The following is a 12,952-nucleotide window of genomic DNA, read 5'->3' as shown; positions in this document are numbered from 1 at the left end:
GTTACACATGGAGTAAAACAAACATACAGTCAATAATACAGTAGAAAAATAAGTCTATATACAATGTGAGCAAATGAGGCGAGATAAGGGAGGTAAAGGCAAAAAAGGCCATGGTGGCAAAGTAAATACAATATAGCAAGTAAAATACTACAAATCTACCATTCCAGTGGAAGAAAGTAGAAATAGAAATAATGGGGTGCAAAGGAGCTAAATAAATAAATACAGTAGGGGAAGCGGTAGTTGTTTGGGCTAAATTATAGATGGGTTATGTACAGGTGCAGTGATCTGAGAGCTGCTCTGACAGCTGGTGCTTAAAGCTAGAGAGGGAGATAAGTGTTACCAGTTTCAGAGATTTTTGTAGTTCGTTCCAGTCATTGGCAGCAGAGAACTGGAAGGAGAGACGGCCAAAGGAAGAATTGGCTTTGGGGGTGACCAGAGAGATATACCTGCTGGAGCGGGTGCTACAGGTGGGTGCTGCTATGGTGACCAGTGAGCGGAGATAAGGGGGGACTTTACCTAGCAGGGTCTTGTAGATGACCTGGAGCCAGTGGGTTTTGCGACGATTATGAAGCGAGGGCCAGCCAACGAAAGCGTACAGGTCGCAGTGGTGGGTAGTATATGGGGCTTTGGTGACAAAACGGATGGCACTGTGATAGACTGCATCCAGTTTGTTGAGTAGGGTATTGGAGGCTATTTTGTAAATGACATCGCCGAAGTCGAGGATCGGTAGGATGGTCAGTTTTACAAGGGTATGTTTGGCAGCATGAGTGAAGGATGCTTTGTTGCGAAATAGGAAGCCAATTCTAGATTTAACTTTGGATTGGAGATGTTTGATGTGAGTCTGGAAGGAGAGTTTACAGTCTAACCAGACACCTAGGTATTTGTAGTTGTCCACATATTCTAAGTCAGAACCGTCCAGAGTAGTGATGCTGGACAAGCGGGCTGGTGCAGGCAGCGATCGGTTGAAGAGCATGCATTTAGTTTTACTTGTATTTAGGAGCAGTTGGAGGCCACGGAAGGAGAGTTGTATGGCATTGAAGCTCATCTGGAGGGTTGTTAACAGTGTCCAAAGAAGGGCCAGAAGTATATAGAATGGTGTCGTCTGCGTAGAGGTGGATCAGAGACTCACCAGCAGCAAGAGCGACATCATTGATGTATACAGAGAAAAGAGTTGGCCCAAGAATTGAACCCTGTGGCACCCCCATAGACTGCCAGAGGTCTGGACAACAGGCCCTCCGATTTGACACACTGAACTCTATCAGAGAAGTAGTTGGTGAACCAGGCGAGGCAATCATTAGAGAAACCAAGGCTATTGAGTCTGCCGATGAGGATGTGGTGATTGACAGAGTCGAAAGCTTTGCCCAGGTCAATGAATACGGCAGCACAGTATTGTTTCTTATCAATGGCGATTACGATATCGTTTAGGACCTTGAGCATGGCTGAGGTGCACCCATGACCAGCTCGGAAACCAGATTGCATAGCGGACAAGGTGCGGTGGGATTCGAAATGGTCGGTAATCTGTTTGTTGACTTGGCTTTCGAAGACCTTAGAAAGGAAGGGTAGGATAAATATAGGTCTGTAGCAGTTTGGGTCAAGAGTGTCCCCTCCTTTGAAGAGGGGGATGACAGCAGCTGCTTTCCAATCTTTGGGAATCTCAGACGATACGAAAGAGTTTGAACAGGCTAGTAATAGGGGTTGCAACAATTTCGGCAGATAATTTTAGAAAGAAAGGGTCCAGATTGTCTAGCCCGGCTGATTTGTATGGGTCCAAATTTTGCAGCTCTTTCAGAACATCAGCTGAATGGATTTGGGAGAAGGAGAAATGGGGAAGGCTTGGGCGAGTAGCTGTGGGGGGGTGCAGTGCTGTTGACTGCAGTAGGGGTAGCCAGGTGGAAAGCATGGCCAGCCATAGAAAAATGCTTATTGAAATTCTCAATTATAGTGGGTTTATCAGTGGTGACAGAGTTTCCTATCCTCAGTGCAGTGGGCAGTTGGGAGGAGGTGTTCTTATTCTCCATGGACTTTACAGTGTCCCAGAACTTTTTTGAGTTTGTGTTGCAGGAAGCAAATTTCTGCTTGAAAAAGCTAGACTTGGCTTTTCTAACTGCATGTGTATATTGGTTTATAACTTCCCTGAAAAGTTGCATATCATGGGGGCTGTTCGATGCTAATGCAGAACGCCACAGGATGTTTTTGTGTTGGTTAAGATGGTGAGGAAGGCATTTAAAAAAAATAACCAGGCATCCTCTACTGACGGGATGAGGTCAATATCCTTCCAGGATACCCGGGCCAGGTCGATTAGAAAGGCTTGCTCGCTGAAATGTTTCAGGGAGCGTTTGACAGTGATGAGTGGAGGTCGTTTGACCGCTGACCCATTACGGATGCAGGCAATGAGGCAGTGATCGCTGAGATCTTGGTTGAAAACAGCAGAGGTGTATTTAGAGGGCAAGTTGGTTTGGATGATATCTATGAGGGTGCCCGTGAAGCAGCCAGCTAGCTTCATCTGGCTAGTGACGCTCGACCGGACGGGGTTATGTGTTGTGAAGCTAGCCACAATGATTACCGTAATTTCCGGACTATAAGCTGCAATTTCTTTCCCACGCTTTGAACCTCGCGGCATAAACATGGACGCGGCTAATATATGGATTTTTCCCGCTTTCAATTTTTTTGGAAATGAGATGACTTCAGTGGTTTCAGTGCACAGGAGGAGGAAGATGGTGACCAATGACTTTCTTGGTAGGCTACTGTTTACTGCAAATGTTTAATTTTTTTGTTACAAGCCGTGTTTTCTTAAAGCCTGTGTAAAGTTCATTTGTTTCAATGTACCGGTAGGCACCTGCGGCATATAGACATGTGCGGCTTATTTATGTTCAATATAATACTTTTTTTATTTTTTTATTCAGTGGGTGCGGCTTATATTCAGGTGCGCTCAATAGTCCGGAAATTACAGTAGGCACAATAGTGGAATTTGCTGTTTGCCTTCAAAATTAAAGTATGTCATTGACAGTGATGCCAATGAATACAATAGTAGAATTATGCCATACTTTTATTTTGAAGGCTAACCGCAAAGTCTACTATTGTGGCTAGCTTCACATAGATTGGTCCGACCACCATTAATCAAATAAGAACTGTCTTCTAAATTAGGGTTATTTCAGATGACACGTAGCTATATAGTTAGCTAGCTAACTATAGCTACTGAAACAGATTTCATTTTGCTATGTTTTTGTGGAAGAACATTGTTTGCATCCATGAGCTAGCTAGGTTTTTTTTTATTTTTATGACCAGCGAGACAACTTTACCGGCATCATAGCATATGTATCTATGAATCGTTGGGACATGAAATACGAGTGATGGTATGTAAAAAATTAATGAAGGCATTAAATTATTATGTGACGTGCAGTCATATTCAGGTCCTGTTTGGTCTACAAACACAATTTGACAAGTCAAATTGTGTAAACAGTATCTTTTTTGACACGCAAAGACCCAAAAGGTGTTGTATAGAAATCCTGGTTGAGAATGAAATGACTGAACAAATGAACAACGAAACAGCACAGCAAGTGAAAGAAATAGGTTTTCATTATGTTTTACTGGTAATGGGGACATACGTAAATGGCAACAAAATAACTTTTTGGTCAGTGTGGTCGGTGTATGTGTGTGTGTGTGTGGGTAACCTTAATTTAACTAGGCAAGTCAGTTAAGAACAAATTCTTATTTGCAATGACGGCCTACACCGGCCAAACCCAGACAACGCTGGGCCAATTGTGCGCCGCCCTATGGGACTCCCAATCACGGCCAGATGTGATACAGCCTGGAATTGAACCAGGGACTGTAGTGACGCCTCTTGCAATGAGATGCAGTGCCTTAGACCGCTGTGTGTGTGTGTTAACTATTTAACTGTACTAGAATGCTTAAAAGGTCGCAAAAACTTTAAATATCCGTATCGTATTTTTTGGCAAGGAAAATGTTGGATGTCGGTATCGGCCAAAAATGTCTCATTAGTTACAATACTTTGTTGTCCCACATGATGAAATCGGTGAAGGGACTTTTTTTCTTCCATACTATAGTAGTTCATCACACTGTGCTGGGCGATTTTTGTCCAAACTTGGGTGAATGATGCGTCTTGCCATAGAGATCCGGCATTTCCAAAAATGACACTGATTGACCCAAGATGGGAGCTTTAGTAATTACCTGTAATGTTAGTCACACGCAATATCTCAATTGGCCCGGGGGGCTGCTGCTGCATCATTTGTGGGGGACGGCATGTTTACTGTTGCCTGTTTTTAACTATCACCATAGATACTTTTTTTTTACACTATTTCCTGATGTTTACATGGCAGCCTAGAGCTGCTAGTTGCCAGCTCATTCTACAGCTGTCACTCTCAGTAGATTCTCAGTTTGATTATTTTTTAGAATAAATCAGGCTCACTTGACTGTGATGTCACTGCACTCTCCTTTTATAGGAACATTGCTTTCTTTGGTCAGTTCCATTTTGAAATGTCTGCTGCCTTGTGCCGTTGTGTACCAGTACAGTACGAGTGAGGGAACAGCCTAAACTTTTTTCACAGATTTAATTTGTATTTATTCCCCCCATAATCCATTACTTTGATCTTTCTTTGTCCCTCATGAAACAAATCGTGGTTATTCCAGACAAAAATGCTGACAAAGATGATTTTAGAATGCCTGTGTCGGGAAGGCGGTCTGTTAGCATCGAAATACATTATAATGATAGGGCTGTTGCTTCATGTTTGCAAGGTCATCCTTTTGGCATTGCATATTCTGCAGAAAATAGATTTTCCATCCTTTAAATGTAGAGTGCTGTAGTCTGCAGTGTTGCTTTATTGTGGGTGGTGAGTTCTTATTTCAGTACTCCTCCTTGAGTCATTTTTTAAAATTTAGACTGATGTTTCAGTAGATAGGTGGCTCAACACCGCACTGTCTAAAAACAGGGCAGTGTGTGCTGTAGGCAAATGCATCATGCATGATGATGTTTAATAGATGGCCTATCTCTGGCCAGCCACAGTTCATAGAGTTTTTTTTTTTTTTTTAAATATATTTTTTTAGGAGTAGATCAGCTTTAATACTGCAGATACATTGTGGGTTCTATTAATGTAATTGGTACCAGTCAAACGTTTGGACACCTACTCATTCAAGGGTTTTTCGTTACACAACTGATTGGCTCAAACACATTAAGAAGGAAATAAATTTCAGAAATGAACTTTTAACGAGGCACACCTGTTAATTAAAATGCATTCCAGGTGACTACCTCATGAAGCTGGATGAGAGAATGCCAAGAGTGTGCATAACTGTCATCAAGGCAAAGGTGGCTACTTTGAAGAATCTCAAATAGGGCTGGGCGATGACTATACATCGTGTGACGATCGAAAAACGTCTATCGTTTCATATGCTCTATTGTTTATTTCGTTGTCACATTCTTTACGGCAATATTTTGGACAACACTTTGCGTTCTTCCACACGTGCCGTGTGAAAGGAAATTTGCAACACAAACAAACATGGAGGAGCGTGAACGTGACACAGAGCACGGAGACATCGAGCTCGTAACTAAAAGAGGGGCTACTTCGGGTCGCATGGACGTTGTTTTGGGTATGAAAAGTCTGACACGGACCAGAAAACCGTCCTCTGCAAAATATGCCGCAGGCCGGTCCCGACAACAGGCTCAAACACCACTAACCTACGCAAGAATCATGTGAAACAGTACGGAGAGAGTCTACGGATGAGACGCAAAAAAGTACAGTACAGTGCTCAAAACAAACCCCCGACTCAGACGTTGAAAGAGGCTTTTGTCCGCGGCACACCATATGGCAAAGAATCACGAAGATGGAAGGAGATAACAGCTGCCGTTACAACTTACATCTGCAAAGACATGGCCCCAATTTACACGGTCGAGAAACGGTGGTTTCATGAGTTGGTGCTTTCGTGACTTGGTGCTAACACTCGACCCAATGTACCAAATGCAAATTGATATGTGACACGTATTAATGCCAAAATAACATTCAAAACAGGCAAGCCCCCAAAAACAGGGGGGACAACAAACCTTACCACACAGCCAAGACACAGCAGGAGTGGCTTCAGGACAAGTCTCTGAATGTCCTTGAGTGGCCCAGCAATAGCCCGGACTTGAACCCAATCGTACATCTCTTGGGAGACCTGAAAATAGCTGTGCAGCAACGCTCCCCATACAACCTGACCATGCTTGAGAGGATCTGCAGAGAAGAATGGGAGAAAATCCCCAAATACAGGTTTGCCAAGCTTGTACCGTCATACCCAAGAAGACTCGAGGCTGTAATCACTGCCAAAGGTGCTTCAACAAAGTACTGAGTAAAGGGTCTGAATACTTAGTAAATGTGATATTCCTCTTTTTCATTTTTTAATAAATTGGCAAACATTTCTAAAAACATTTACATTTAAGTCATTTAGCAGACGCTCTTACAAATTGCTTTGTTTGTTATGGGGTATTGTGTCTAGATTGAGTGGGGGGGAAACGATTTAATACATTTTAGAATAAGGCTGTAACCTGACTATGGAAAAAGTCAAAGGGTCTGAACTTTCTGAAGGCAGTGTGTGTGTGGAGTAAACTAATGGACAACAACAGTTATGCTTCTACTTCCAGCTTATATATACATTTTACAGACACTGAATATTTTACATTAGTTATCTTTTTTAATTTGTTTTTAGTCCCACCCTTCAGCTACCCTCAACCCCTCCCATCTATCTCTGAAAACCTTCCAGTTTTGATTTCTAATTGCCATATATTTTTTCAACTGCTGTAATGTTTCACTTTCTATTCTCATAGTTTCTACAGATTGTAAATTAAAGATTAACATTTTTACTAAGAGTATTATTGATCAATTGACCTATGGCTTTTAAAGTCACCAAGGAGTGCTATTTGGAGAGATCCAGGTAAATGTTGCAATTCTTCAGTCATTCCTGTACCTGCGACCAAAACAAAGCTACATATGGGCAGTATCAAAACAAGTGATCTAATGATTCTCTAAACAGCAAAATCTGCAGAGCTGGGCAGAGTTTTTGTCAGTTCATAAACCATGTGCCATGGAATCGGCACATCAAATCTCTTGCCAACTATGGTGCAGTTGTACATTTTTTGGTTCTTAAATTCAACTGGTATACTTTTATTTTTCACAATTTTCTTTAACCAATTTTGGCCTTTAATGTAGGGCTGACAGACAAGTTCCTTACCTTCTTTCACTTGCCTCATTCTTCCCTCCATCTTGTCTCTGTCCCCACAGCGTTCAGCCTCCACCAGCCTATGCCCATCCCACCACAGCCAGCTACAATGTCCAGCCGGCCCCTGCCGTGGCCCATGCAGTGACTGCCTCCTATGCCCCTGCCCCTGCACAACCAGCCAGGCCCGTTGCCTCTGCCTACCCGGTGGCCTACCAGACCCACCCTGCACCCCCAGACTATGGCTACCGGCAGCCGGACCCCACGCCCCAACCCACCACCACCCCACAGACATACCAGCTACCGATATACACCGAAACGGTAAGTCACAATTCCATTCCTTATCATCCCGTTGCATGCTGTTGTCGTGTTTTAGCTATTGCAGTGGTCGATCACGATCGACTGGTCGAGCGTCAAGGAATTCCTAGTCGATCACCAAAAATGTCTGTAGAAAAGCCAACGTGGCTTGTGCTCCTTTTTTTTGTGTGTGTTGCGCTATTAGCCGTAGGTGCACACGTGTCGCTTGCTCTGCGTTTTGATTATTATTAGCAGCAGCTCGTTGTCTATATTTTAATATCGAGGAATATTTCACTTTCTCTGGTCATAGGAACAACATGAATTTATGCATGAGGCAGATGCGGTGCAACTCGAGTTTCGCCATCAGGTGGAGACGGTGTGCCCTCGCTCTGGTCAGTCTCACCGACTGGGGAAAAATCGCTTTGAACGGTCATCCAACTTGGAATTCCAAGTCGGAACTCGGGCTTCTTTCTAGAGCTCCGACTTTCCAATCTAAAGATCATTGACCTCCTTTTTATTCCCGAGTTCCCAGTTGTCTTGAAAACACCATGACCATCAGATGCAGGTACCATCAGTCCAGTAAAATAAAGAAGCGAATTATTAAAATTTATGCTCCGCTGTGCCTCACAAGTGCTACACCAAGTGATCTATTTTGTTATCAAAGCTCGACTTTTGAAGTATAATATGGTCTAAGAAGAACAATATTGGCAGACCATGCATATAGCCAATATGATGTGATAATGTATTAGTCCTACTGCACAAACCTCATTCCTACAGAACAGTTTTTATTAGCTTAATGTTACAGTTAAGTCATGTTTTAAAAATCTGTGCGGTAGATCTCGGCTTGCTTGACTCAAAAGGTTGGTGACCATTGAGCTATTCTATATAAATGCAAATACATGGGGAGAATTTTAGATTGTTAAAGTCACAATCTATTTTGCATACTATTTACACTTTTCTGCCATCCATGTTCATGCTGTAAAACAACCTTTCAGGATAACTACAGTTACGGACGCCTGCCTGCAGCCACTAGTTATGAGACTAAGCAGTACTACCAGACGAGTGTAGCTCCAGCTCAGCGTACACCAACAGAAGCTTACTACCAGACAGGTGAGTCATTGCCAACCTTATTCCCACACATAATCGCACATAAACAGTCATAACACTCTAATACAAAAGCCACTAATTCATTTGAAATGTTCTCTCGTCTGACACTACATCGTTTTTTACTGTGTTATACACTATTAATTTAAACATCTACACTGTGCAAAAGAACTTGGCTGCTGGTATACTACAAAAGCCAGTGTATTGAATATCGTTGAATTGGAGCCAAGCCTGTTAAACAACACTCTGTGATTGTTTCCTTCCCTTCCCTGTAGGCGTGAAGAGTGGCTACAGTCCAGTCAGCACAGTATACAGCCAGCCGCCACCACCACAGAGGCATGTCACAACTTTAAAGCCTCTGGCCCCTGCCAGCTCAGTGTCCACCAGCTACAACATCTACCCAGTGTCCACCAGTGTCCAGCAGCCCCCCATCTCGTCTTACACCCCCTGCTCGTCCTTCAGCTCCACAGCTGGCACCTACTCTGGTAAGAACGAGAGCTTATCCCCACACAGCCAAGAATCAACCATTGTGAAATCCAAGCAAGCACAGCTTGCATATTTGTCACAGCGTATGTTTTTACAGTGTGACACCCCCCACCCTTCTGCCCCGTCTCAACTCTCCATTTTTTACTTCTCAGGCGTCAGCTACTCTACTTATGATTCAAGTGGCTACACTTCCACCCCCTCATACTACCAGCCTGCCCAGCTACCTCCTCCTCAGCCCCAGCCGCCCCCCCAGCAGTCCCATCCGCCTCCCAAGCAGCTCACCAGCTCCTCCTGGAGCAACGCGGGCAGCAACATGGTGACATCTCCCACGGTCAACGCCTACAAGAAGCCCATGTTCCACCAGAACAAGCTTCAGAAGCCGAAAGGGCCGCCCAAGCAACCCCAGCTGCACTACTGCGACATCTGCAAGATCAGCTGTGCTGGACCGCAGGTAGCGGTGCTTTGTGGATGATGCGTTATGAGGGACAGGTTATTTGTTAGCAATGGACATCAGCACTTTAGAGTCAAGTGAATGTACAGTATTTTAACATGCAACAGTTAAACATGCAAAGTGCCTAAGAGGAGACATACTGTAGCAACACAGGATGTAAATTTTTTTGTTGTTGTGGTTGAAGGTTTGCTTTTGTAGATAAGTTTAATTAACTGTTGTTGAATTGTTTTCTCTGCAGACGTACCGAGAGCACCTCGAGGGCCAGAAGCACAAGAAGAAGGATGCAGCTCTCAAGTCTGGCAGCGCGGGGGGGAGCAACGGGCCCCGGGGGATTCAGACCCAGCTACGCTGTGAACTATGTGACATTGCCTGCACTGGCGTAGACGCGTACGCTGCCCATATCCGAGGAGCCAAGCACCAGAAGGTCAGCACAGCTGCACTGACAGGAGGAGTAACCTCAGGCAACTAGCTAGCTAATTGATGCACCGTTTAGCTAGCTAATTGATGCACCGTTTAGCTAGCTAATTGATGCACCGTTTAGCTAGCTAATTGATGCACCGTTTAGCTAGCTAATTGATGCACCGTTTAGCTAGCTAATTTGTCTAGATCAGCTCTGTGATAGTCACACGTTGGTATATCTTTAGTATAACACTTTTTAATCAGGTATTTATGTGACATCCATTTTGTTACTTTTTATTTTATTTAGCCAGTATAGCCCACTTCGTAACAGTTGCCAATGTTTTCCAGGGAGTCCTACGGAGTCCACCTCACAATGTATTATGATGTTTTATTTAGGGCCGGGACGATACCAGTATCACGATACTCGTTAGTATTGTGGCAAGGAAACAAAGCAGATTTAACTTTTTAGGAAAACAGCCCTGTTGGAAACAAACATTATGTTGTCATCCAGAGTCACATGTATTTATTTTCCAAGCTATAGCACACAATATTTTACATACAGCAGGTTTTTAAAGGACCAAAGAGTTTGGTCTCCTTCGTGTTTTCGCCATGGAAAAAAGTATTGCGATACTGGTATCGTCCATGCCTTAGTTTTATTTCTCTCCCTCTTAAAACCCTGTGTAGGTGGTGAAGCTCCACACCAAACTAGGCAAACCTATACCTTCAACTGAGCCTGTTTTAGTGAACAATGCTCCAATTATCTCAACGTCGACAGCTGGGAAGACAACCCCTATCATTGTTACGGCAACTGCCCCGGTAGCACCACCCAAACTGGTGGTCGTAAACGCCACCAAGGCCCCAGCACCTGTGAAGAAGCCAGTCGCACCCAAAATAACCCTCCTTGGTAAGTCTTCCAAGGAATCAGTGTTTATTAGTTGGAATGATGATATCTGTGCTGACAGAATAAACCAATAATGTTTCATTTAAGCAGTAATTTTGGAGTATGGAGCATTTTAACTACAATGCTAAAATGCTCCATACTTATATTTGGCCTTTCTCTTGACAGCCAACAAGCCGGCCACCCCTCCAGTAGCCAAGGAGAATGAGGCCAAGCAGTCAGCAACAGCGTCAAAGAGTGAGACCACGAGTGACGATGAGGACGGGGATGGAGTGGGGAGGCAGGGCGACGTCCAGCCTGTAGGACATGACTATGTGGAGGAGGTAGGAGTTCATTTATTTCTTATTTATTTCATTGATTCACTAACCATGTTGTTAAAAATACTAAGGTTATGGTATGTTGTAATGCAAGTTTACATTTTTTTCCTCAGGTGCGTAATGATGATGGGAAGGTAATTCGCTTCCACTGTAAACTCTGTGAATGCAGTTTCAATGACCCCAATGCTAAAGACATGCACCTGAAGGGACGCAGGCACCGGCTGCAGTACAAGGTAAAAAAATGGATCGTATATAGCACCATCTTTTCGCAAGACGTTTCTAGAGCTAGCAGCTACGCACTACAATGCACTTATTGTACTGCCAAAATGATTAACTGTAACTTAGGCATTGAACCCTGTGACCTGTTGTACAAGCATTATGTCAAGTCACTGCAAAACTAGCGCCACTAGATGGCAGAATGTATTTAGGCAGGATGTAGACATTGCTTGATGTCCTGTAGCCCCCTTGTAATTTGGTCATCTGTTGAATTATGTATACCTTGACACATCATATAATAATTTATTTGGATGATGGCTATAGGCCTACCTCTCAGTTGGAGAGCCTGCTACTCACTCACTGGGTGTGTGGTATGTATGACAGCTCTTGATATTGTTTACTATCCCTTCCATCCCCTCCTGTAGAAGAAGGTGAACCCAGAGCTGCCGGTGGAGATCAAGCCCAGTAATCGGGCCAGGAAGCTGCAAGAGGGCAAACTGAGGAAACAGAAGCAGAAGGCTGTGCTGAAGAGACAGCGGGATGACGAGCAGCGCTGGCACTTGGAGATGAGGTCAGAGCCAGACAGCAGCTGGCAAACAGAGATGAGGTCAGAGCCCTTGCTTAGGCACAGATCTAGGATCAAGCTTACCCTCCCCAAATCCTAGCCTCATCCATTTAGGGTTAAGGTTTGAGCTGTGCTTAGTCATTCTTCCTATGTTTCTTGCTGATGTCAGAGGAAAGCAGACAGGGGAACCTCGCTTGTGGGTGCTGGGTAAACTCCCCATGCAGTTTTGCAGCTCACGCTGTCACACTGTGGTTCAACCAAAAGGGGAATCTCCTGCTTTCTTCAGCAGGCAATGCATGTGTAGAAGCACGGTGGCTAGGAAAAATCCTTTAGAAAGGCAGGAACCTAAAGAGGAACCAGGCTCTGAGGGGTGGTTGTTCCGGGTGGAGATTAGAAGAGTACATGGTCATTAACCTGTTAGGGCTAGGGGGCAGCATTTGCACGTCTGGATAAAAAAATGTACCCGATTTAATCTGGTTACTAATCCTACCCAGTAACTAGAATATGCATATACTTATTATATATGGATAGAAAACACTCTAAAGTTTCTAAAACTGTTTGAATGGTGTCTGTGAGTATAACAGAACTCATTTGGCAGGCAAAACCCTGAGACATTTTCTGACAGGAAGTGGATACCTGATGTGTTGTATTGACTTTAAACCTATCCCATTGAAAAACACAGGGGCTGAGGAATATTTTGGCACTTCCTATTGCTTCCACTAGATGTCACCAGCCTTTACAAAGTGTTTTGAGTCTTCTGGAGGGAGATCTGACCGAACAAGAGCCATGGAACGATGATGTCCCATTAGACACCTGGCGCGCGAGTTCATGTTGGGTACCCTCGTTCCAATACGTTATAAAAGAGTATGCATTCGTCCACCTTGAATATTATTCATGTTCTGGTTAAAAAGGCCCTAATGATTTATGCTATACAACGTTTGACATGTTTGAACGAACGTAAATATATTTTTTCCCCTCGTTCATGACGAGAAGTCCGGCTGGCTTAGATCATGTGCTAA

At 43.8% G+C, this 12,952-nt stretch overlaps 1 protein-coding gene across 4 annotated transcripts in view; it reads left to right on the top strand.

The window, feature by feature from the left end:
* Positions 1-12,952, top strand: part of LOC106573822 (zinc finger RNA-binding protein) — a 42,746-nt gene that overhangs the window by 10,429 nt on the left and 19,365 nt on the right. For 2 of the 4 annotated variants that reach the window (XM_014149188.2, XM_014149187.2), the window contains exons 2-10: positions 7,266-7,521; positions 8,493-8,607; positions 8,877-9,086; positions 9,240-9,538; positions 9,777-9,962; positions 10,622-10,841; positions 11,004-11,158; positions 11,266-11,385; positions 11,794-11,939. In XM_014149188.2, coding sequence (XP_014004663.2) covers positions 7,266-7,521; positions 8,493-8,607; positions 8,877-9,086; positions 9,240-9,538; positions 9,777-9,962; positions 10,622-10,841; positions 11,004-11,158; positions 11,266-11,385; positions 11,794-11,939 — 1,707 coding nt within the window. Of the gene's footprint in view, positions 1-7,265; positions 7,522-8,492; positions 8,608-8,876; positions 9,087-9,239; positions 9,539-9,776; positions 9,963-10,621; positions 10,842-11,003; positions 11,159-11,265; positions 11,386-11,793; positions 11,976-12,952 lie in introns of all 4 variants that reach the window. The other 2 variants (XM_014149186.2, XM_014149185.2) reach the window with 1 other exon arrangement.

This window comes from Salmo salar, chromosome ssa16, assembly GCF_905237065.1.
Source record: "Salmo salar chromosome ssa16, Ssal_v3.1, whole genome shotgun sequence".
In the NCBI taxonomy this organism is placed as follows: domain Eukaryota; kingdom Metazoa; phylum Chordata; class Actinopteri; order Salmoniformes; family Salmonidae; genus Salmo; species Salmo salar.
Note: the sequence above shows the minus strand (reverse complement) of the source record. Positions and strands in the feature narration are given on the sequence as shown.